The sequence below is a fragment of the Chiloscyllium plagiosum genome, chromosome 25 (genome assembly GCF_004010195.1).
Source record: "Chiloscyllium plagiosum isolate BGI_BamShark_2017 chromosome 25, ASM401019v2, whole genome shotgun sequence".
Classification (NCBI taxonomy): Eukaryota; Metazoa; Chordata; class Chondrichthyes; order Orectolobiformes; family Hemiscylliidae; genus Chiloscyllium; species Chiloscyllium plagiosum.
Window position 1 is genome coordinate 17,129,674 of NC_057734.1, and position 26,430 is coordinate 17,156,103.

The 26,430-nt window shown below is 41.4% G+C and overlaps 1 protein-coding gene across 3 annotated transcripts; it reads left to right on the forward strand.

Annotated features, from left to right (window-relative positions):
- The first annotated feature begins 3,127 nt into the window (after positions 1-3,127).
- On the forward strand, positions 3,128-19,422 carry LOC122562613. 3 transcript variants are annotated; one of them, XM_043715601.1, is made up of 7 exons: positions 3,517-3,957; positions 5,311-5,421; positions 7,845-8,000; positions 9,285-9,421; positions 13,837-13,987; positions 14,257-14,392; positions 17,044-19,422. In XM_043715601.1, exons 1-7 carry the CDS (start codon positions 3,646-3,648, stop codon positions 17,142-17,144), a joined length of 1,104 nt encoding a protein of 367 aa, XP_043571536.1. In that variant the 5' UTR covers positions 3,517-3,645; the 3' UTR covers positions 17,145-19,422. The 3 variants fall into 3 exon arrangements, with proteins under 3 accessions (XP_043571538.1, XP_043571536.1, XP_043571537.1); XM_043715603.1 differs by lacking the exon at positions 9,285-9,421 and having other exon boundaries at positions 3,128-3,957; positions 13,841-13,987; XM_043715602.1 differs by lacking the exon at positions 5,311-5,421 and having other exon boundaries at positions 3,518-3,957.
- The last annotated feature ends 7,008 nt before the right edge of the window (positions 19,423-26,430 follow it).

A 26,430-nucleotide genomic window follows, 5' to 3' on the forward strand; every position in this document is an offset into this window, starting at 1 on the left:
TTGCACTTGTATGAGGATGATGTCCTTCTGTTTTTATCGGACCCGATGACCGCCATACTCCACCTGATACAATGTATTAATTCATTTGGGGCTATTTCAGGATAGAAGATCGACTTTGCAAAGTCGGTTGCTATGCCTTTGGGGGAACCACAAGGAAGTGCAAGAGGTTGAAGTTGGCACTAGGTTCCCCTTTAAGTGGTCATGGGCGGGTTTCACTTACCTAGGTATCTTATTACCCCCATGTTCGATCAGTTATTCCGGACTAATTTTGCTCTCCTGCTTGACAATATTAGGTGGGCTTAGCAAGTTTTGAGAAGATTTGTGGCTCAGGTTGAGGTTCTGGATGTAGGTTTACTTGCTGAGCTGGAAGGTTCATTTCCAGATGTTTCATCACCCTACCAGGTAATATCTTCAGTGGGCCTCCAGGCGAAGAACTGCTGCTGATTCCTGCTTTCCATTTATATGTTTGAATTTCTTTGGGTTGGTGATGTCACTTCCTGTTCTTTTTCTCAGTGCGCGGTAGATGGGATCTACCTCAATGTGTTTGTTGATAGAGCTCCGGTTGGAATGCCATGCTTCAAGGAATTCCCATGCGTGTCTCTGTTTGGCTTGTCCTAGGATAGATGTGTTGTCCCAGTTGAAGTGGTGTCCTTCCTTATCTGTACATAAGGATACTCGTGAGAGAGAATCATGTCGTTTTGTGGCTAGTTGATGTATACTGGTGGCTAGTTTTCTGCCTGTTTGTCCAATGTAGTGTTTGTTACAGCTCTTGCACAGTATTTTGTAAATGCTATAGTTTTGCTTGTTGTCTGGAGAGTGTCTTTCAAGTTCATTAGCTGCTGTTTTAGTGTGTTGGTGGGCCACCATGATGCCAAGGGGTCTGTGTAGTCTGGCAGCCATTTCTGAGATGTCTTTGATGTAGGGGAGAGTGGCTAGTGTTTCTGGACGTGTTTTATCTGCTTGTTGCTGAGAAATTGGCAGACTGTGTTCACTGGGTACCCGTTCTTTTTGAATACACGGTATAAGTGATTTTCCTCTGCTCTGAGTAGTTCCTCTGTGCTGTAGTATGTGTTGACTCATTGAAATAATGTTCTTTGATTAGATTAGATTAGATTGCTTACAGTGTGGAAACAGGCCCTTTGGCCCAACAAGTCCACACCGACATGCCGAAGCGCAACCCATCCAGACCCCTACACCTAACACTATGGGCAAGTTAGCATGGCCAATTCACCTGACCTGCACATCTTTGGACTGTGGGTGGAAACCGGAGCACCCAGAGGAAACCCACGCAGACACGGGGAGAATGTGCAAACTCCACACAGTCAGTCACCTGAGGCGGGAATTGAACCCGGGTCTCTGGCGCTGTGAGGCAGCAGTGCTAACCACTGTGCCACCGTGCCGCCCACAAATCATCCCAACATCCACAAAGAAAGCTGCATCAGAACATTATTTCAATGAGCCAATACACACTGCAGCACAGAGGAACTATGCAGAGCAGAGGAAAATCACTTATACCATGTATTCAAAAAGAATGGGTACTCAATGAACATAGTCCGCCGATTTCTCAGCAACAAACCCAAACAAGCAGACAAAACATGTCGAGGAACCCTAGCCACTCTCCCCTACGTCAAAGATGTCACAGAAATGACTGCCAGACTACTCAGTCGAGTTAGACCCCATCTACATGCCCTGAGAAAAAGAACAGGAAATGACATTACCAACCCAAAGAAACCCAAACATATAAACAGAAAGCAGGAATCAGCAGCAGTGCTTCGCCTGGAGGCCCACTGAAGATGTTACCTAATAGGGTGATGAAACATTTGGAAATGAACCTTCCAGCTCAGCGAGCAAACCTACATCCATTATCAGGATCTTCAGGGATGGGAGGCTCGTGGTTGGGCCGAATAGCCCTAATTAAGATGAATGTCCACCCTCATTTGCTTTATCCCTTGGTATGCTCCCTATCATGTTTCCCAGATCAACGTTGCAGAAACTCATGGGTTGGTTTAGTTCCTTCATTTGGCATCGTATGTGGCTCCTCATCAAATTTACTAAATTGCAGTTGCCTCAACGATGGAGAGGAGGTGATTTCCCAGACATCAGGAGGTATCAATTGAGTTCCATGCTGTCCTTTGTCTGTGATTGGGTAGGTAACGATCCAACTCAATATGGCTGGATATTGAGGCCTCCCAGGCAGAGTGCCCTCTTACTAACCTGTTGTTCATGGATAAGATGAGGACAGTTATGGACCACTGCTGGAACCCCATTGTTAATAGTACGGTCAAGGCATGGAGGGCAGTGCATCAGAGTAAGGGTTGTTTATCCAAGACTTCACCACTTACTCCCATAGTTTGTATGCCGGGGTTCTGACCAGGGATGATGGACACAGGGTTCAACTTTGGACAGTGAGAGGAGTTTCCAGTGTGGGAGACTTGTTTGAGGGGGAGGTTATGATGTCTTTCAAGCAACAGAGCTGCAAATATGGGCTGCCCAGCAGAGATCTTTTACATTTTTTTCAGGTTAGGGATTTTATCCAGAAGTCTACACTTCTCACTGAGCCCTATAAGCCCGAGACAGAGAGGTTGTTGCTACGTTCCACAAGCACCCTTTTGGTTAGTGCCCTCTATCACATGCTGGGTGGTAAGGCCTGGCACGATATTAGCTGATTATGTGAGGCTTGGGAGCAAGAGGTAGGAGTGGAGATCTCTTCTGAAATGTGGGAGGACTATGGGAGAACGTGCAAAAGATCTCAGTTTGTAATAGGACATGTGCTATGCAGTTAAAAGTTCGGCACGGGGTTCATTTGGCACTGATTTGTCTGGTGAAGTTTAAAAAGGGGATATCTCCAATGTGCCCAAATATAAAATAACTGAAGTGCTCTTATCTGTTGCTTCTGGATATGCCACAATCTCCGCGTATTTTGGAGCGCTGTTGTGGAGAAGAAAGGAGGGCTAAAGGACCGAAGACTGAAGTTAAAGTAGACCCAATATCTCACCTTCTAGGTTTACTGAATTTATCATCTTTAGATGGCATGGAAAGAAACTATTTAATATTCTTATTTTCTATGCATGGAAGAAAATTCTGATGAATTGGGTTTCTGAGAACCTGCCTGGCTTGTTTGGATGGCAGAAATTTGGATGGAGCATAGTCCCTTGGATTTTTTCACCAATATGGTGCACCACACAACAGACCTTTTTTCTCAGACATGGCAGCCCTTTTTGAGTTACTTGGACAAAGATTTGTCTGCTATCTTAACTAGGGCGTTTGTTTAACCAGGATGGTTAGGTTTGCTGAGCCCTGGAGGGGGGGACTCCTGAGTTTTTTTGTTTGGGAGCTTTGAGTCGAGCATCGTTATGTTGTGCTGTGTGTGTTCTTTTGGGTTTTTTTATTACTCACTTATCTATTGATGTTGTTTTGCAGGGTTTGGTTTTGTATTATAGAGTAGGTTAGTAGTTAATAGACAGTAGTTGTATTGCAATTTATGTTTTCTTATTATGCTGATATTGTTATATTTTTAATAACTTTATCTTTTTGTAAAGTAAAAACGTTTTTTTGTTAATAAATATATTTACAAAATAAAGATGGGGTTGTCATTTCCGCTTTAAGGCAATGTTCCGGATCTTGGCAGGAGGTTGAGAAGCAGAGATGGTGATTCGGAGGGGACGGAGCAGCTCAGGGCTCCGCTCCCTGTCTTTCTCAAGGAAGCTCTCCTACTTCGACGGCGAGTTCGAGAGGTTGTACCAGCGCCGGCTTCTCCCCGCCTCCGCCTCCGAATACTGCCGGCTCATGGAACCCCTGCTCCGGTGCTGCTCACCCCCAAGCCGCCGCAGCGGTAGCCGGGCCCAGGGCAGGATTGCTCTCGGAGCTGGCGTCCTCTTCCTGCTCGGCTGCCTCCTGCTCCACAGCCGCCCCTGTTCCAGATTTCTCAGTTACTGCGGCCGGGCTTTGCTGATTCAGGTCAGTGTGCCTGCCTCCACCCCATTACAGATTGGCACCGAGAACACTTTAATATATGCATTTCGTTGAGATTCAGAGAAACACCGTAAATCCTCGCAGTAACTGATGGGAATCTAATACCCCAGGTATAAACAACAGCCTCTTCCAGAGTTGCACAAAATGATCCATTCTGTCTCTCCCTCCCAAACAGACAGACTAAAATACAATTCTTTTGGGGATTGTTGGTGTCCTTCGAGAGGAAAGTATGTGTTGTTCCTCCCCTTGTGTGGAATGAGCTTGAGGAATGGAGTGTTTGCTTTGATCTTTGAAGTAATTTGGACTTGGGATCCACGTGGCCTTTGAGCAGAACTTCCCATTTATTTTGGGATTCAGTTAAAGAGAGTTTGTAAATTTAGTCTTCCAAGATGGAACATGCAGTTCTTGTCTGGAATTAAAATGTTACTTTCAGTCCCTCATTTTCTGCTTTTTTAGATTTCTGGAATGGTACAGCACTTGCTTTGTGTTGTGTTGGCCCTTTATTAGAAAAGATGGCACAGTGATTAGCACTGCCACCTCAGTGCCAGGGACTCTAGTTCAATTCCAGCCTCAGGCAACGCTCTACTTAGGTTTCCTCTGGGTGCTCCAGTTTCCTCCCACAGTGCAAGAATGTGCAGGTCAGGATTCACTATGCTAAATATGCCCATGGTATCCAGGAATGTGTTGTGTGGTTTAGCTATGGGGAATACAGGTTATAGTGGTAGGTGGTTTGGGTGGAATGCTCTTTGGAGGATCCGTGTGGGCTCAATGAGCCAAATGGCCTGCTTCCAGAGTCTATGGCTTCTGATTCAATTAACTAATTTGACATGCCTTCACTTCTTTCTCCCTTACCCATTCCAATCTTTCCCCATCAGCCATTTATCCAATTTCCTTTCACAAATTCTTCTGTTTCATCCACCCTCACTGCTGTGAGAGGTATCTGCTCACATCATTTCTGAATCTTTACCATAAATCTGTGCCCTCTGGTTAGTGACCCTTCTGCCATGAGAACTAAATTATCCTTTTTTACTCTATTAAAATTGGTCATGATGGCTCCCTTAAATCTCCCTCATAACTTTGTCTGCTGTAAGGAGAGCAACACAAAATATCCAGCATCTAATAAACTGAAATCTCTTATCACAGATACCATTCTAAGAAAATTCTTCTTCCTCTCTCCGAGGCTTTAATATCCTTGCCAAACTGTGATGCCCAGAATTTGGGAAGAATGCTCCAGTTTAATCCTAACCAGTGAGGTGGAGTATAACTCTCAAGCTTTTGCATCCCATGTTCCTGAATGATAGAGATTTTTTAATGAAACATATTTGTTCTTACTTTCAGCTGCTGCCTTACTGGGACTGGACACTGTACTCCAATACTGACTGCCTGATCAGGAACCCTTATTACTTTGAGAGAGGCCTTGAGTCTTTGCAGCTCACAGACTGCATCACTGTGAGTTAACAAGCACTGTTTTCTAAAATTATTCCTCGAGGACCTTTATATGCTGAATTGGGCTAGCAACTTATATTTACCAAAATATCATTTATAAGCAGGCCCATCCTTTGAGGCCAAGTTGCACCAGTGTGTTTAAACACAATCAAGGGACAGGATTGAATAATGTTTAGGGTCTTTGCTCATATACATTTCTGCCAATACACTGCCTCATACCAAAAATGCAGGTGAACTACATTGATCTGGATGTAGGTTTGCTCACTTAGCTGGAAGATTCAGTTTCAGACGTTTTGTCACCATACTAGGTAACATCTTCAGTGAGCCTCCAGACAAAGCCTTCACCTGGAGGCTCACTGAAGATACTACCTAGTATAGTGACAAAACGTCTGAAAATGAACCTTCCACCTTAGTGAGCAAACCTACATCCAGAAACTCACCCTGAGCTACAAATCTTCTCAAAACTCACAAACTACATTGATGCAAGTAGATAGAAGAAACAAGGCTTCTTTGACATACGCTTAAATTCAAAATTAATTCACCAGTGAAGCAAAATTCAAATGAAAGTTTACCATGAATTAAATAAACTATTATTAATATTTTAAGAACAGAGATTTACCTGATGGCCCAATGGACTACTGTTCCTATTTGCTGTACAAATGAGGTCATAAAGATCTGGTATGAGCATTAGCCTCAGCAAAGTACATGGCACTTCTGCTATACCACTTTATACTCAAGCTAGTTTCTGCATCTACGTGAAGGATTCCAACCTTCTGTGAACTATATTGTGATGGGAGTTGGAGCTTTTATGAAGAAACTGAAGAAAAATTTTGTAGACAGAAGTTTGTTTTTAAGGAGTGCATAGTCAGGAGCTTGTGCACGAGTTAGACATCGACAGAATGACTAACAATGTGTGTTCAAGTAAATCCTTTTCCTGTTTAGATATAAATTGAGAGTCAGGCTTTGACATAGAACCAGTAACCTTCAAGGAAGTTAATTGCACTGTTAAAAAGGGAACTGCCTACCAGTGGCAATCATCTATCAATCAGCTAAGAGTAATTAGTTCAATGTGTGTTAATTAATGCAGCAAAAAGTTAAACTGTCAGTGATTCATCAGAGGCTGATATTCAATAAGGAGTACACAGTATTATGTTTTGAGTGAGATGTAGTGATTCCAGGTTCATGTGAGAGTTTGGTACATAATGTAATTTCTATTAAGGCTAATTGCAAATAGTGTGCTAAATATTAGGTTGCATTTCCCAGTAGTTGTAAGGTTGTGTTAAGTAAATTAATTTTATTTAACTTTGATTTATTTATATTAATGTGTGAAGTAAAGTTGCAGCATGGTAGACCAGTTTGGTCATGTGGAACATGTGTACTGTAGTATGTGGAAAGTCGTGAATTACCGACAAATGTGTGTAAGAGCTGTCATCAGTGATGGAATCTTGAGTGCCGATGTTTGGAACTCAAGTGGTAGTTAGAGACATGGTAGATAATCTGCAAGGCAAACAGCATGTTCAGAGAGGTGGTCATACCACAGGCTAGGAACATTTGAGGCAGAGAGAGAGAATGGGTGACTGGCAGTGTAGGAATGGAGAGGCTCCCTGCCTCTATTCCTGATGAAGGGCTTTTGCCTGAAACGTCGATTTTCCTGCTTCTCGGATGCTGCCTGACCTGCTGTGTTTTTCTAGCACCACTCTAATCTAAACTCTGGTTTCCAGCATCTGCAGTCCTCACTTTTGCCTAGTGTAGGAATACCCTGTAGTCCCGCTGTCTAATTCATTTGCTGCTTTGGATACAGATGACAGCACTGGTTTCTCAGAAGGGTGCAATGAGAGCCAAGTTCATGGCACCTTGGGTGATTCAGCTGTACAGGAGGGGAGAGCAAAGAAGGGGAAGTCCAGTAGAGGATTTGTTATATAAAAGGAACAGACAAGGAAGGAAGGAGGAAGTATCCTTGCTGTTGAGGCAGGGCAGCAGACAGTCACTATATTAATCTCTGGCATTGTTGTGAGGCAAGATTGAGGACACTGTATTCTCTGAAGTTTTGAATGAAAAAAGGTGATCACATTGAAACTTACAAAATTCTGGATGTAAATAAGAGGTTTTCCACTGGGTAGTGAATCTAAAAGCAAGGACGAGAAACTACAGATAAGACTGAGCTAAAGAAGAATTTAAGTTTCAGAGAGTGGTGAATCTTTGGAATTCTCAATTCCAGACAGCAGTGGAAGCTGAAATGTTGTGCATGTTCAAGTCAAAAATCGAAAGATTTCTGCAGAATACACTATACTGGCTTTAAGGTTTATGGAGAAAAGGTATTGAGGTAGATGATCAGCCACAATCTAATGTGGGGAATTATTTGCTACTTCTGTTTTGTTGTTACAGTTTAGTTTTTAAGCCTTATGTTTATGCATCTAATTGTTTAGGTATGTCAACAATATCCAAAAGTGGAATTTCTGCACAAAGTAGATCCAAAAGTTGTTCTCCAGAATTATCTACGTCAGAATCTACCTGTCATCATAACAGATGGGGCAGAAGAATGGGTTGCACAGAGAGAGTTTACTGTGCCATTCATAACTCGGGTCAGTCAATACAGATTTTTTTTAATATCCCTGTTCTACTTCATGAGTGATTAAAGTAACCAATTATACATGTTGTTGTGGGCATAGGTAGTGCCCCACAGTTGCTACTGATGCTTCATCAGAATCAGCTAAGTGTTGACTACAGGGCTTGTGTCTGATTAAAATTCATGCTCTAGTTTCTATGTGTGGAAACTGCCATCTCCAAAGTATGCCATTGTTATTGGTGCTTTGTAGTGAGGTCTTGTGTTCTGTCCCAGAAACCTATACTGCTTTACTGCCAGAGCCCCAGATGGCTACTTTGGGTGTTGACCACCACAATCACAGCTTCTGATCAAAGACATTAAGGATGAGTGAATGAATTAATCTGCACCTTTGTAAATTTAGATAATAGTAGATGGAAGGGTTTATTTCCCTACCCCTGCACTAGGATGCCTATATTCAAGTTATACTTGCCCAAGAGGTGTGTCATAAAATTAAAAATAAAACTTTAGAGAGGGTTAAGAAAATACTGCCAGAATTTGTTTAAATGGGGTTGCTACTTGTCCCATCCTTCAAGTGATTTCATGCCCATGTGATAAATACCTACATAATGTGTTCCTTACAAACTCTGAAACAGCACAAGTCTTCAGCTTTTCTGAAATCCTGAACCATAGTCCAGTCACAATCCTGAGAAAAGTAAATCTGTACAATGTCATGCCCTGCTTCCTCATTATATATGGTTGTGCCCTGGCTGTGCCAGCAGCAATTTATTAAAACTTTCTCAGTGCTTAGCTTCAGAATTACAGCACCCTTCTTAAGGGGGATGAGAACCAGTAAATGTATATTCTGATGCACCTTGTGGTTGGAGAGGGTGGAGTTTGATGTTTTACTTATTTCTCTTGGTAGATTTACAGATTAAAACTCTCCTTTATGAACACCTTCATATGGAATTTTGCAATCCATTTCATATTTGAAATTCTGATTTAATTGCTTGTTTCTTTTCTACCTTGGTTGATGGTATATGAAAATCCAAATCTTACCTTGCAATGGCAGTAACTTCTGCAGTGCTTTATTACAGTTGGGAATTTGATACTGCATTTACTTCACTTGGGAAGAGTTTGCATTGGTTGGGAGACCTCCGGAAGTGGGGTGAGATTACGGGCATATGAGGATGAGAGATGGATCATAAGCTTATGGAATAAGGAGGGAGCTGGTGAAATTATAATATTTAAGTGGGGAAGTAGAGAACAGCAAAATAACATTGAGATTTGAGTGCTTGGCTGATCCTGAATTGGCATCTCTTAGTTATACAGTGGTCACCCAGTTCTGCAGAGCACAGAAGTATGCAGTTATTGGGACTCCCTTCACTCGGTGGAGAATACTCCTATAACCTTCTTTGAAAAAGTCCATCAACAGAGGCTTGACCAATGGGCAATTCAGTGGTAAGACTCAAGACTTGTGTGATGAATGTTACGTGAGATTCTTTTAACCTTCTAATGCAATTTCATTAAAGTACAATAGTTCCCACAGTCACTTTACACCCCTTAGCCAATTCTTATCTTTTTGAACAGCTTGTTTTCTGTTCTAAAAAGCACATTGATAATTTTTTTTTAAAAAAGAGCCGTCCTATCCCCCTCAGTCCATCCCCATGGCATAATCTGGATGCTCCCAACAGGAATGGAAATTAGTCATCTTTTGACTGCAATACAATCCTTTCCTCTTGGGACCACATGAAAATTCATATCTTTAGTCGATTTAATAAGCAACTTTCCAGAACTGATGGCTCTACCAAGAAACCTCCATATTTACAAAGATACTTTTAGCTGCTTTGATTTGGGAACTACACAAATAACTTAATTCTTTTATTGAAGTAATTGTAGTTCTTCTGTCCTTAGCAAAAACTCCGTAAGAGGTATGTGTCATCTGTTTTAAGTTTTATTTCCACTTCTAACTCTGGTCCTTTTTAAATAAACACAATTTACCCTTGAAATATTGTTGACTCCAAATTACCAGTCTTACAGTTCCTTGCATCTAAATGTAGATTCAGTGCCTAAGCTAAACATTTTATAAAATGTATCAATTATGGAATTAGATGTTTACAGAAGTGAACAATATTTTTACTATGAAGACTGGATGAAAATATTCTGTTGTTCACCCAGTATTTACTGTATTTTGAGATAACTAATTTAAAAAAAAAAATGAACATCTCAGATGAGGGATTAGGTGAACTGGTGTATTTTGTCCAAGACTAAAGATAATGCAAGGTGTGTGAAGGTTTGTAGCTCAGGTTGAGGTTTAGGGTGTAGGTTTGCTCACTGAGCTGTAGGTTCGATATCCAGATGTTTCATTACCTGGCAAGGTAACATCATCAGTGGCGACCTCCAAGTGAAGCGAAGCTGTTGTCTCCTGCTTTCCATTTATATCTTTCTCCTGGATGGGATTTGTGGTGATGTCATTTCCTATTCGTTTTCTGAGGGGTTGATAGATGGCATCTATGTGTTTGTTTATGGCATTGTGGTTGGAGTGCCAGGCCTCCAGGAATTCTCTGGCATATCTTTGCTTAGCCTGTCCCAAGATAGACGTGTTGTCCCAGTCAAAATGGTGGGTTTTTTTTTCATCCATGTGTAGAGCTACGAGGGAGAGAGGGTCGTGTCTTTTTGTGGCTAGCTGGTGTTCGTGTATCCTGGTGGCTATCCACGGATGAAAAAAACCATTTCGACTGGGACAACACATCTATCCTGGGACAGGCTAAGCAAAGATATGTCCGAGAATTCCTAGAGGCCTGGCACTCCAACCACAATGCCTTAAACAAACACAGATCTAGATGTTATCTATCAACCCCTCAAAACGAACAGGAAATGACATCACCACAAACCCCATCCAGGGGAAAGATATAAATGGAAAGCAGGACAGTCCATTCATGAATCTAAAAATGGCAGGGAAGAAGCTGTTCTTAAACCTGGTGGTGCATATTCAAGATTCTGTATGTTCTGCCTGATGGAAGAGGTTGTTGAAGAGGATTACCAGGGTGGGATGGGTTTTTGATGTAGGCAGCCTTTCTATAGTACTGATTAGTGTAAATGGAGTCCAATGGAATGGAAATGGAAGGTTGTGTTGGTCTGGGCTGTGCATACAACGTTCTGTAATTTCTTATAATCCTGGGCAGAGCAGTTGCCACACCCAGGCAATTATGCACCCGGACAATATGCATTCAGTGCTGCATCTGTAAATGTTGGTGAAGGTCCTTATGGATATGCTGGATTTCCTCCGTCACCTGAGGAAGAAAAGGCATTGTTCTGACTTCTTGACCTTTGCACCAACATGGTAAGTCTGAGACAGGTTGCCCATTATTGTCACTTCTAGGAACTTGATACTGTCAACCCTCAAAGTCCATTTTGTTGATGTATATAGAAGCATGTTTTATTTTAGATTACTTAGAGTGTGGAAACAGGCCCTTCAGCCCAACAAGTCCACACCGACCCGCCAAAGCGCAACCCACCCATACCCCTACATTTACCCCTTACCTAACACTACGGGCAATTTAGCATGTTCTCCTCCTTTCTTTCTGAAGTCAATGATCTGTTCTTTTGTTTTGCTGTTATTGAGTGCGCGTTATCATTTCACCACAATACCAATCCCCTCGATCTCCTTTCTGTATTCTGACTCATTGTTTGATATCCAGAATTGAGTGTGTGTTGCTGGAAAAGCACAGCAGGTCAGGTAGCATCTAAGCAGGAAAATTGACATTTCGGGCTGGAGCCCTTCATCAGGAATGCTCCGGCCCGAAATGTTGATTTTCCTGCTCCTCAGATGCTGCCTGACCTGCTGTGCTTTTCCAGCAACACACACTCAACTCTGATCTCCAGCATCTGCAGACCTCACTGTCTCCTACTTGTTTGATATCCACTGTGGTAGGATGGTGTCCTCAGCAAACTTGTAGATGGTATTCGGTTGGAATTTGGCTACACAAGACATGGAATACAGTAGGGGGCTGAAAATGAAACCTTGCAGGGGCTCCAGAGTTGAGGATTATCACGTCTGTGTTCAGTGATTGCGGTCTATGGGTCAGGAAGTTGAGGATCCAGTTGCAGAGGGCAGAGCCAAGATCTAGGTCTCAAAGTTTTGAGATCAGTCTGGAAGGGATTACGGTACTGAAGGCAGAGCTATACTTGATGAGTAGGAATCCAACATAGGTGTCCTTTGTTCCCAGATGCTCCAGGGATTGCTGTTACATTGTTAGGCAATTTGCAGGGAATTGAGGCAGGCTGAGAGGCTCAAGTTGATATGTGCCATGACCCACTCTCAAAGTACTCCATGATTACAGAAGTCAGAATCAGGGCAGCACTCATTGAAGCATGTTTCATGTGCTTTCTTTGGTAATGGGAGGATGGTGGCCTTCTTAAAGCTGGTGGGGACTTCGGCTTATAGGAGGGAGGGGTTTAAGTTATGTGAATACCTCCACCAGCTGGTCTGCACAGGATGTAAGCGCTTGGCTAGGGACCCAGTCCAGGCCCTCGCTTTCCTTGAGTCACCCATTTAAGTGCGTTTTCTCTTAAGACAGTCGAGTCTTTAGACCTGTCCATGGAAACAATGATGGAAGCAGAGTACTTGAATATTACCTCTCAGTTGATTCTCTCGATGTTTTTTCGATATATGAAACACTCAGGGTTCACTTAAAAGATTTGAATCGTCAGTTAGAAGTCAAAGTTTAGAACAACTGTTGAAGGAAAGCTGATTTTTTTTCTCAGATTTAAAATTGATTTTGACTGCAGACAACAGAGACTGTGTCTGTGCTGGTGAAAATCAAAATGCCTCTTCCTGTCCTATTCACAGGCTGAAGCTGTTCAGTTACCTGAGAACAAATAATAAGTTGTTGGTAAGCACAAGGCTTTTGCCATTCATAACTGGTCACTAGTCCATAGACCAACCAATTTCTTGCCACTCACCTGCAACCTTACACAGAACCCCTCAACTTTGATTTATCTGCAACCACATAAATTACTGCATGTTCAAACAACTTTTTATGCATGCTTGCCATAATTATCAGCTTACTTGCTTTTCAAAACATGCAGCAATCTTTTAAACCATTGGTTTTAAAACAGTTCTTTCTTATTTCAACCCACAATATTTAAAAAGCATAAAAACAAAGATGCCAGTTTTATGCTGCAAGGTTTGTCTTATTTACGTAGGAACAATCTTAACTCTAAAGTCAGAAGTACTGTCATTTTAAGTATTTTAAAGAATGACCAAGCAATAAATGAAATTGAATCTAAACCACACCCCCCACTCCCGCCTATTTGATTCAGTCATAACATTTCTTTCACACCGAGGTCCTTGATGAATTACAACAGCCAACTGGCAGCTTATTAAGGTCTGACTAACCTGACATCATGACACTATACATGCAACTCTCTCATCTATTGATCTGTACAATAATGTCTGTCTATATGTAGTTATTTTCATCTGTATCTCACTGGTTGTTTGAGAGATTTCAATCTTCATCCATCAAATGGCAATATTTTTCTGAATCATTAATTTCAAAGGCTACCACTATCACTCAAAACTTTTTATTTGCTTTTCACAATAGTGTTTCATGTGGAGGCTGTCCATTGCAATGCATTGTGCATCATACTTGATTTGGTTCTTGAATTCATTTAAACACTGACTGGAGTTTTGTTAAACTGGCACATCAACTGGACTCAAATAGGTTTGGTGAACTGACTCGGGGAATGAATATCACGCCAGTTGATCTTATAGCATTCTGGTTTGTGTTGGCTAAGAAGCTGTTTGGAGTGAGTTTCAGCTATGATGTTTAATCTTTGAATGCTGACTGTAGATAAGAATTATTTCTGCACAGGAAGAATTGCAACAAAGCAGCTGCGAAGGTAATCCGTGCATTTTATCAACGACCCTACTTCCTCCCTCCGGTAGTGGAACTGGCAGAGTCCAACTGGTTGCTGATGGCATCACAAGAAGAGAACGGTGCTGTAGAGGACACATTTGTAAAGGTGAAATAACATATGCTTTAGTTGGATAGGAATATGAACAATTAGTCCAATGTTTTAGCATAGTTGTGAGTATTGAATGACCAGAAACTTCCTTTTTTGCATGTTTTATGTCTGAATTTCATTTGCACAATCCATCCTACAACTGTTTTTTTTTGTTGTATAATTATGTACTGGATTATTTATTTGATGTTGATAGTTCTGGCAATTAGAGGAGCCATGTGGATTAACTGTGAATGAAGAGAGACTGAGAGATTGTTATTTTTGTACAGGTGAAAGATCATGATGGGGACTTGTTGATGTGGATCGCTCAGCTACAGGGGATCTTTGAAGTTCAGCTCTTGCCCAAGGACATATGTGCAAGCAAATGTACTCATTTTACCTTGAAGCTCTCTCCTGGAGAGATAGGTATGCAGAATGGTTCTCCTAGACAAATCTTTGTGTTATTACATGTATAGTTTCGATTCCTACTCTAAGAGTTGTATTGGGGTATTACCATTATGAAATGTACTATGTTACTGATTGTAGATTCTACTAACAAACTACTGTGGAACATTTGGTAACACTAGCTAAATCTGACCTAAAGCTACAGGTGACAGTGTGGACCATTCACTACCTGCAGCTTTAGGCCAATGGCACAACATTTTAATGAAGATAATATTAATAGCCAGTCAGTCCTCACCATTATGGTTCAATTCAGCTTTACTTCCTCAAACTTCTTTAATTATTTTACTGTGAACCTTTAGAATTTTCTACTGCAGAGGGCTGAGATTGATTGATAGATTTCAGATTACAAGGTTATGAGGATGAGGTCAGTAAAAGGCACTGAAGCATTCAATATACCGTGATCATATTGAATGACAGGGCAGGCTCAGTGGGTTGAATGGCTTACTCCTGTCCAATATTTCTTTCCCATGACCTGAAGATGGTATAATATCAAAAGACCCAAATAAGAACTATCTTTTACAGTTTTGTCTTTTATACCACCTTTTACATTCAAGAATTTTCTATTTGTTTTCAATATTGCAGTTTGAAAATGAATGTTGCTCTTTATTGCCAATTCATCACTGGTAATTACTTTGTTCTACAGATAAATATGGTTTGCAAAGAACATTGGAATTTTAGAATTTATTGGACTTGTAAATAGCATCATAGAGATGTACAGCATTTAAACAGACACTTCGGTCTAACCTGTCCATGCTGACCAGATATCCCAACCCAATCTAGTCCCACCTGCCAGCTCCCGGCCCATATCCCTCCAAACCCTTGCTATTCATATACCCATCCAAATGCCTTTTAAATGTTGCAATTGTACCAGCCTCCACCACAACCTCTGGCAGCTCATTCCATATATGTACCACCCTCTGCATGAAAAAGTTACCCCTTAGGTCTCTTTTATATCTTTCCCTTCTCACCTAAACCTATGTCCTCCAGTTCTGGACTCCCCGACCTCAGGGAAAAGACTTTGCCTATTTATCCTGTCCATGCCCCTCAATTTTGTAAACCTCTATAAGGTCACCCCTCAGCCTCTGACGCAAATCCTCCAACTCTGGCAACATCCTTGTAAATCTTTTCTGAACTCTTTCAAGTTTCACAACATCTTTCCGATAACAAGGAGACCAGAACTGCACGCAATATTCCAACAGTGGCCTAACCAATGTCCTGTACAGCCGCAACATTAACTCCCAACTCCTGTACTCAATACTCTGACCAATAAAGGAAAGCATACCAAACGTCTACCTGCGACTCCACTTTCAAGCTATGAACCTGCACTCCAAGGTCTCTTTGTTCAGCAACACTCCCTAGGACCTTACCATTAAGTGTGTAAGTCCTGCTAAGATTTGCTTTCCCAAATTGCAGCACCTCTCATTTATCTGAATTAAACTCATTCTGCCACTTCTCAGCCCATTGGCCCATCTGGTCCAGATCCTGTTGTAAGCTGAGGTAACCCTCTTCGCTGTCCACTACACCTCCAATTTTGGTGTCATCTGCAAACTTACTAACTGTAGCTCTTCTGCTCACATCCAAATCATTTATGTAAATGACAAAAAGTAGAGGGCCCAGCACCGATCCTTGTGGCACACCACTGGTCACACGTCTCCAGTCTGAAAATCAACCCTCCACCACCACCCTCTGTCTTCTACCTTTGAGCCAGTTCTGTATCCAAATGGCTAGTTCTCCTTATATTCCATGAGATCTAACCTGCCAATCTTAACTAATAAATATTGTAATCAGTTCCATGGCCTGACACCCTATTGGACTTAGCGAGTCAAGAACGTCCTAGGTCTGATCTTTGATGTGTGTTTACTGAAGTTAGCTAGGGTAGTACTTGATGTGAATCAGTTAGACTGTGCAAGAAAACATCAGCTTTGGTACTTTAATGTATTTGAGTTGTTAGGATGAGAACATGTAGTGCAAACTTGATGTTTCCTATAGTTATGTGGCTTGATAACACTTTCTATTTAGACTTGAAGAATTATCATTTGAATGAGCTACATACAAATAGTGCTAAACTGATGACACGAGGCAAAAGTGAAGACTGCAGATGCTGGAGATTAAAGATTAGCGTGGTGCTAGAAAAGCACAGCAGGTCAGGCAGCATCCGAGGAGGAGGAGGAAAAGTCGATGTTTTGGGCAAGAACCCTTCATCAGGAATGAGGCTGGAAGTCTCTGTGGTGGAGAGATAAATGGAAGAGGGTTGGGCTGGAGGAGGCCAGGACCTGCATGTCCTCGGCAGAGTGGGAGGGGGAGTTGAAATGTTCGGCCACGGGGCGGTGGGATTGTGTGGTGCGGGTGTCCCGGAGATGTTCCCTAAAGCGCTTTGCGAGAAGGCATCCAGTCTCCCAATGTAAAGGAGACCGCATCAGGAACAACGGATGCAATAAATGACATTTGCTGTCACTTGAACCTGATCTGTTATTTAATTAGGTCATTTCGCTGGAGACCATTTAAATAATAAGCTAGCAGAGATCAATTCCTTCAAAGAATTGAAAAATAAAGAATGAAGTTATCATTGGAGCTTTTGGTTAAAAATTTGTATTCATTTTTTTCTCACCTAGTTGCTATACCACTTCAGATGTGGGAGGTTCAGTATCGTCCATTTAGTTCCATTGCCATAGGACTTGCTGCAACAGGTAACTGGCTTCAAGATCCCAGGTAATGATGCAAGAAGTGATTCCACAAGGCCGTGTATCTTGCTTCAAGAAATATCTGATTTGGACTGGCCAAGTTGGTGCCTGCATCTCTGACCTTGAATATCCTTGGAGACCATCTATTTTTATTTGCCTTGATATAGCTGTGAAGTTTAAATCCTCATTTTTGTGGGGTTTCTGCAAGTTCAAGTTGGTCCACTTAATGAAAAGGGACATGTAGACTTCAAGCAACCATCATGGTCGAGGCCCAAATTAATTCAGAATTATAAAAGAAATGCTAGTGAGTTGGATATTTTATTTATGCATTAAAAAGCTGGTCCACTGGTACAAATCATAATTAACAATGAAATACTGAACCTTATATTCAAAGGATCTGCAGTACAGAAATGGGAAAGTGATGCTCCTTCGGTTGTGCACAACATTGACAATGGTCCTCAAGAGCTTTGCAAAGAGCTTTAATCATCGTACCTCAGAAACGATACTTTGGTTTAGGAGGGAATTTGTTATATATTCATCAGAATAATGCAGGGGTTGAGAGGGTTAAATTTGAGGACAAGATGCCTCAACTTTAGAAGGTTAAGTGAAAACCTGACAAAGATAGTTTCTTCATAGCTACGCCTATCTTTGATTGAGGAATCGAGAATAGGAATCTTAAAATTGGAACTACCCCACTTAAGAGTATCAGAAAGGACATTTTTTCCAGTGAAATCTGGAACTACTTAAAGGCTGTGGATAGTGGGATTATTGAAGTTTTCAAAACTGAGTTCAATATATGTTTTTTATGTCAGTATATCAAAGGATTGAGTAAAAATGGAAGTAAGGTACAGATCAAGCATGATCTAATAAAGTTGTGGAAAACCAAAAAGAGTTGAATGGGCTGATCCTGTTCCTTTGATTAAAATTTTGTTGGTATACTTCCCTTCAGCTGTCCGTAATTTTCCTTTCAAAGTGTTTAAAATAAGTCGTTTCGTCTTGATAAACATCAAAATGTAATAAATCTTTCTGCTTTTAGAGCTAAACTACAGGAGGGCAGCATGGCAGGAATTGATTTATTTTTAAATGGAGACAGAGGACTGCCAATCTAAGGAGGAGGGGTACTAATCTCCTGTGGGAGACATGTATTTGAAGGAGCTACAGTTTGAAGGAGAAAAAGATCTGAACATTTTTCTTCAGCAGTGGAGAATGGGTACAGAGCTGTACAGGGGATTGTGGATGTGAACAGACAATGGCAGTTCTCTATAGGAAAATCTCCATGTCATGATTGGAAAAGCATTTCAAATATAAAAGGAGAAGGGAATTTAGAAAACAGTTGGAGGAAGGGATCTGTGGATCTTAGAGAAACCCTGAAGAAATATGGCTGCAGATCTTTTGGAGGCAGAGACTGTTGATTTCTGCAAAATTATAAGTGTTGAGATTCATCAAATGAGAAATGAGTTTATTGAAAGTTTTTTGGATTGAGGGATACTACTGTTCTTGAATTAAAGTAATTTATCTAGTTTACTTTCTACTTAGTTAACTCGCATTCTATCACTTGCCTCTTATTGTTTGGTTACGTTGACATATATATAAACTGAGGTTAATCCAAGGGATACGGTTTTGTTCATAGCTCAGGGATTCTGCGAACAGGGTTTTATGAGGAATGGTAAATCAGAAATAGAGTGCAACTGTGGAATGGTCAATTGCAAGGTGAGAGATTCAAGGAAAAGGGATCAGTAAATAGAGCTGAAACATGCACTGAGTATCCTAGTTACGACCAGGTGAGAAGGGGTGAACTGGCTCCCGTCTGTTCATCCTCCCCGCCCTATCACAACAAACGTTTGTATACTTTTACATTAAGCCATACTGCTCTCTAATTAAAACTAGAGAATTTTTTTTTGCTGTGAGCAACAAGGAGCCAATCAGCAAAGCTTCCTTGAGTCAAGGAAAGAGCAGATTTATTAACTGACTGTTAAAGCAGAGGAAAATAAAAGCACTTGGGTTCCCTCTTTTCCTCTCTCTCTCTGTTTTAAGGGGAATAGTAAGGAAGATGAAAAATTATACAGTTTAGAAGTCTTTGTGTGTCCTTGAGACAGCAGGACAACATGGTGGCTAGGTGGTTAGCGCTGGTGGCTCAGCAGTTAGCACTGCTGTTTCACTGCGCCTGGAACCTGGGTTCGATTTCACCCTCAGGTGACTATCTATGTAGAGTTTGCCTGTTCTCCCCAAAGATGCATGGGTTCCCTCCAGGTGCTCTAGTTTCCTCTCTCAGTCCAAAGATATACAAACTAGGTGGTTTGGCCATGCTAAATAGCCCATAGTGTCCAAAGATGTGCAGGCTGGGTGGATTAGCCATGGTAAATGCACAGTTACAGGGATAGGGTAGGAGTGTGGGTCTGGATGGGATGCTCTTCAGAGGGTCAGTGTAGACTTGATGGGCTGAATAGCCTGTTCCCACACTGTAGGGATTCCATAATGATAACATAAGGTTTTAACCTGAGATTGGTTGTTAACAAGGTGATTTTCTGGATTAAGTCATAGCAATTGTTCCAGTTGATGAAATTCTTGGTTCCTCGATTATAAGTCACATTTTGTAACTAATATAAACCTCAGAGAGAAAATAGAGACAACAGCTTCTCTTCAATTATCAACCATACTGCTCTGAAAGCCTTTGCTGAAATACCAATTCTAGTGTTTATCTCTAAGAGGTTCTTTCGGATAGTCTCTCTGTGGCAACCATTGTGTCAATGTCTTCCTGAGATAGTGATAAGTTTCAAAGGATGAAAACCTGGCTATCATCCAATTAATCCATTACTACAAAGTGTTTTGATAATCCATTCTCAGACTTTCCCTTAATATAGATACAAGGATTCAGTTTTCCTCTTTGCATAGTGAACTTTTGATTGAAATCTTTATTTCAGCAACACCTGAAATAAAGAAGTCTCACCCCTATGCTGAGACAGTTATGAGTTATACATTCTAAATACTTGATTTTCATGTGCAGGTAATTACCTCTTGTGTAGCCTTTTCCAGGTGTAGTAATTAGTCCCAGTTATTAGACATTCCTTTGTATTTTCCATTGAGCTTAGCTGATTTCAGGTCAGGTAGACTCTGGCAGCCCTTTTAAAGTGTCTCAACTCAAATTATAAATGTTTTTCTCTCACTCTGTAGTCTAAGGTTAACTGATTAAAATTTTAGGGAGATAACAACCTGTATTTTATTATCATGACATCCAGCTATATTAAACCTCTCTAACTGAGAATGTTAATCATTTTGTTTGAATATGATGTAAAGCTTATTTCGCACTATTGAACCCTTTTGTTACAGTAGCATAGATCTCATCCTGTGCGAATAATCTAATCAAAGTTCATGTTAGATATCAGGAACTCTGATTAAACCACAAAACAGTGATCTCAAACAGCACTTTGCTGTGGATCCCCTTGTGATTTTGATAAAGCTATTGTACCCATCAGTTTCTCAGGGGGTCACAAGATGAATAATAAATTGCAGTTTTGGAAAGACAAAGTTATTTAAAAATTAATATTAAACTGTGTATTGTTTGTTACACATTAAGCCTCTTTGAAGTGTTATTTGGAATTGACAATATGTCATGAGCTAAATCTACTGATTTAAACTATAATTTCTCACTCAACATTGCACAACCTAATCATTTTTGAAAGCAGACTTAGCCTGGTATGATCAGCATCACTCTACATCTTTTGCTGCAGCAATGGATCTGTCAATTAATACTTATACAATTTTGCAAATGTTACACTAGACAGTCACTATAAAGGGGAAAATTTTCATGCAGATTAATAATTTGACTGGAAGCAAACATGTTTCATAATTGTGAATGCTGTGATTAATTATGAAACTCTCTTTTCCAACACTTAAAACTAAATATTGTCTTCTAATACTACTATAGTGAATTATACAGTTCTGTCTGTGTTCTTTTGACAATTAGTTTGAGGAATATGAAAATTAATTATGTAATCTGAAGCAGTTTGCATATGTAGCAAAACTAGGACAACCACGTGGCTTGGGTTGACAAGTGGTGAACTATATTCATGCCATACAAGTGTCAGACAATGACCAGCTGCAGCAAGAGAATTTAAACATTTCCAATTGACAGTCAATTACCATCATACATCTGTCATCATTACTACCATTAACCAGAACTGAACTGGACCAGATCTATGAACATATGGCTAGAAAGGCAGGTCAGTGGCTTAGAATCCTGCACTAACTCTTCTCCTGACTCTGGAAAGCATGTCCACAACTGACGAGGCACAAGTGCAGCTCCAGCAACTCTGAAGAAGCTCAAACCCATCTAGGACAAAGCAAACCAAAATGAGTGCTTGATTAGAACCCCAACTGCTGCCTCCAATGCCCATTCAGTAGCATGCTTATACACTGGCAGCAGTGTACATCATCAGATGTACTCTTGCAGTCCAGCTGTGTTGAAAGCTCATTCAAAACCTGTGACTTCTATCTAGTAGGATGAAGACAGATGATGTTTGGGAACACCACCACCTCTGAAATTCCCTTCAAGCTGCACACCATTCTCACTTGGAACTATATCGTCATTCCTTCACACTCACTGAATCAACATTCTGGAACGTCCTTTCTAAAATCTATTGTGGGTGTACCTTTCCCTCAAACTACAGCAGTTCGAGACGTCATCTCACCATTATTTTCTCATGGGCAATAAATGCTAGCATGGCTACTACCAGCCACACCTGTGAATGTACTGGGGGGAAATAAACCAACTGTTTGTACTTAACAACAAAAATGAAACTCTGCAAACAAGACTACAGTGGCATATAAATTTCAAGGGGAACAGAGATTTAGAGATCCAAGTAGAGAAATTGATCTAGCCTTTGTCTTTGGGAGTTGAAATGCAAAAACAGATGGAAGTTCCATGAATGATAAAATTTGGTCAGACTTGATTTACAGTATTGCACTGAATTCTGGGCACTGTACCTTCTTAATGATGTATTGGCTTAAGAGTTGCAGTGCAACACAGATTTGAGACCAGGGAACAGTGAAGACAATCAGATGTACTGTGAGTGAATGGGGGTTTGCATAATCAGCAAGGCGGCCACTGCCTGAATTCAGTACTCTCAGCATTACTGTCAGTGGGCTTTACCATAAAATACAGCCTCATATTTAATACAGATAAATAACCTGCAGCTGCTGGAATCCAAAATAAACAGGCAGAAGGCTGAAAGAACATATCAAGCCAGGCAACATCAGGAGGTGGAGCAGTCGACGTCTTCAGAACTGGGGGTGGGTGTAAGGGTGCTGCAGATAAAGGGGGTGGTGGGGGCAGGGTGGTGAAGTGGGGATAGGTGAAGACAAGTAGAGGGTACAACCTGGTTGGTCAATGGAAGGAATGAATCCAGTTGGTGGAAGGGAGGGCTGGGAAGGGAGTCTGGGAATGGGGAGGGAGGTTATTTGAAATTGGAGAACTCAATGTTGTGACCTCCAGGCTGTAGGCTGTCCAGATACAAGTAATATTTGTGCTACAAGTGCTAGGCGATTACCATCTTTAAGAGAAAATAACCCTTTCCATGGTGCCCAATGGCATACCCATCATTAAATTCCCATCATCAACCCGAGTGCTACTGCCAGAAACCTAACAGGATCACCCATACCAATAACGTAGCTACAAATTCATCGAACTGAACCCACAAGGAAGTTTGTTGCAAAAGCAATGATGATGCCAAAAGAAATTGCACTAGCATTTGAAGAGAACAGACTCCCAGGACCCAGACCAAACAGGGGAGTTGAACTGATTGGATTATTTTGTGGATCATTGAGGCCCTCCTGTGCTGTAAGTATCTCTGATTCTGAGAGCAGCACAAAGGTTGGGAATTCTACAGTGAATATCTTGTCACCTGGCTTCCCAAAGTCTAACCATCAGTAACATCGTCATAGAGTCAAAGAGATATACAGCACAAAAACAGACCCTTTAGTTTAGGATATCTGGTCAGAATTAGACCAATCTCGTTCCATTTGCCAGCACCTGGCCCATATCACTCTAATCACTTGCTATTCGTATACCCATCCAGGTACCTTTTAAAAGTTTTGATTGTGCTAGCCTCCACTACCTCCTCTGGCAGCTCATTCCATACACGCACCACCCTCTGTGTGAAAATGTTGCCTTTTAGGTCCCTTTTAAATTTCTCCCCTCTTATATTAAACCTATGCCCTCTAGTTCTGGACCCCCGATCCATATCGTGATTTTATAAACCTCCATAAGGTCACCCCTCAGCCTTACAAGCTCCAGGGAGAACAGTCCCACCCTATTCAGCCTTGCTATAGCTCAAACCCTCCAATCCTGGCAACATCCTTGTAAATCTTTTCTGAACCCTCTCAAGTTTCACAACATCCTTCTGATAGGAGGGAGACAGGAATTGCACACAATATTCCAAAAGTGGCCAAAACAATGTTCTGTACAGCCACATGACCTCCCAACTCCTATACTCAATGCTCTAACCAATAAAGAAAAGCATACTAAGCACCTTCTTCACTATCCTATCTACCTGCGACTCCACTTTCAAGGAACGATGTCTCTTTGTTAAGAGTGTAAGTCCTGCTCTGAATTGCCTTTCCAAAATGCAGCAACTCATGTTTATCTAAATTAAACTCCATCTGCCACTCCTCAGCCCATTGGCCAATGTGGTCAAGACCCTGTTGTATTCCGAGGTAACCACCTTCACTGTCTCCTACACCACCAATTTTGGTGTCATCTGCAAACTTACTAATTACACCTCCTACATTCACCTCCAAATCATTTATATAAATATAAATGACGAAAAGCAGTGGACCCACCACCGATCCTTGTGGCACACCACTGATCACAGGCCTCCAGTCTGCCACCACCCTGTCTTTTTACCTTCGAGCCAGTTCTGTATCCAAATGACTAGTTCTCCCTGTATTCCATGTGATCTAACCTTGCTAACCAGTTTCCCATGAAAAACCTTGTCAAACGCCTTGATGAAGTCCATATAGATCATGTCCACCACTCTGCCCTCATCAATCCTCTTCATTACTTCCTCAAAAAACTCAAATCAAGTTTGTGAGACATGATTTCCAATTCACAAAGCCATGCTGACAATCCCTAATCAGTCGCTGCCTTCCTGTCCCTCAGGATCCCCTCCAACTTGCCCACTACCGATGTCAGATTCACCAGTCTATAGTTCCCTGGCTTTTCCTTACCACCTTTCTTAACAGTGGTACCACGTTAGCCAGTTGAAACTTTATTGCTGGAACAGCACAGCAGGTCAGGCAGCATCCAGGGAACAGGAGATTCGACGTTTCGGGCACAGGCCCTTCTTCAGGAATGAGCAGAGAGTGTTCAGCAGGAGAAGATAAAAGGTAGGGAGGAGGGACTTGGAGGAGGGGCGTTGGAAATGTGATAGGTGGAAAGAGGTCAAGGTGAGGGTGATTGATAGGTCGGAGTATCACTCCGACCTATCACCCTCACCTTGACCTCTTTCCACCTATCACATTTCCAACGCCCCTCCTCCAAGTCCCTCCTCCCTACCTTTTATCTTCTCCTGCTGAACACTCTCTGCTCATTCCTGAAGAAGGGCCTGTGCCCGAAACGTCGAATCTCCTGTTCCCTGGATGCTGCCTGACCTGCTGTGCTGTTCCAGCAATAAAGTTTCAACTTTGATCTCCAGCATCTGCAGACCTCACTTTCTCCTACCACGTTAGCCAACCTCCAGTTTTCTAGCACCTCACCTGTGACTATCGATGAAACAAATATGTCAGCAAGAAGGCCAGCAATCAACTCCCTAGCTTCCCACAGAGTTCTAGGGTACACCGAATCAGGTCCTGGAAATTTATCCAACTTTGTGTTTTGAGACATCCAGCCCCACCTCCTCTGTAATATGGACATTTTTAAAGATGTCACCATCTATTTCCACACAGTCTATATCTTCTCAACAATAAACACTGATGCAAAATACTCGTCATGTCAAACGTGTGATGGAATACTCTCTACTTGCCAGGATGTGCAGCTCCAACAATACTTAACTACTAGAAAGTAGATTATTAGATCAGCATCCTATCCACCACTTTAAACATTCACTCCCTCCACACTAACACAGTGCAACAGTATATACCACATGTAAACCTGCATTGCAGCAAACTTGTCAAAGTATAAGACTTTGAGAGCACTTTCCAAACTTGAAACCTTTACTACCTAGAACAGCAAGGACAGCAAACATATGGAAATGTCACCACCTGAAAGTTCCCTCCAAGTCACAAACTTATATTACCATTTCTTCACTGTCACAGAAGATAAATCTTTGAGCTCACTCCCCAACATAGCTTGCAGCAAGTTAAGAAGGTAGCTCACCACCACCACCACTTTAAGGGCAGTTAGCAATGACATTTAATTGCTGGGCTGGCATGAGTCCCACGAGCAATGGATGAATAAGAAAAACAAACATTCTCCATAGAAAAGTGACATCACTTGCCAGAAAAAAAAAGTTGACTGTAAAATCCTTTGATATGTCCTAAGGTTATGAAAGTGTTCACTTTATGCTTGAAGTAAGCATTCTCTTTAAAAACCATGTGTTATGACTGAGGTAAGAGGGATGCACTGTTTTCATTTCTAGTGCCTGTACTCCACTGCTTACAATAAATTTTAAATTTAACCACGTTCATGATGTGGCCAATTGTAGGTATTTTGTAGTCAATCTGTACAGCACTGATCCTCGTCGCACATAACTGGTTACAGGCTTCTAGTCCAAAAGACATCAATGTTTCAATAAAACTGTCTTAATCTATAGGACTTTATGCATTCAATATCTTGAAACAAAATTGTGGTAGAATATTGCTCAATGTGTTGCATAACTAGATGCATCAGCATAATGAAATATTTTAAGAGTCATAGAGATGTTAAGCATGGAATCAGACGCTTCAATCCAACTCATCCACAGGGAGCAGGTATCCTAAATTAATTTTGTCCCATTTTCCAGCATTTAGCCAATAACCCTCTAAACTGTTCCTCATCATGTACCCATCCAGAAACTCTTTAAATGTTGGAATTGTACCAGCTTCCACTTCGTCTGACAGTTCATTCCAGACACACACCACCCTCTGCATGAAAAAGTTGCCCTTTAGGTCCCTTTTAAATTTTTCTCTGATCACCCTAAACCTATGCCCTCTAGTTCTTTACTCTCCCACCCCAGGGGAAAGGCCATGGCTATTCATCCTATTCATTTTATAAACCTCTATTAGGTCACCCCTCAGCCTCCAATGCTCCAAGGAAAATAGCCGTAGCCTATTCAGCCCCTCACT

Coding starts and splice junctions, on each gene's coding strand:
- LOC122562613 (XM_043715601.1), top strand. CDS start 3,646: ATGGTGATTCGGAGGGGACGGAGCAGCTCAGGGCTCCGCTCCCTGTCT. Junction 5,422..7,844: donor AGCTCACAGACTGCATCACT/GTGAGTTAACAA, acceptor CTAATTGTTTAG/GTATGTCAACAATATCCAAA. Junction 8,001..9,284: donor CTGTGCCATTCATAACTCGG/GTCAGTCAATAC, acceptor GGCATCTCTTAG/TTATACAGTGGTCACCCAGT.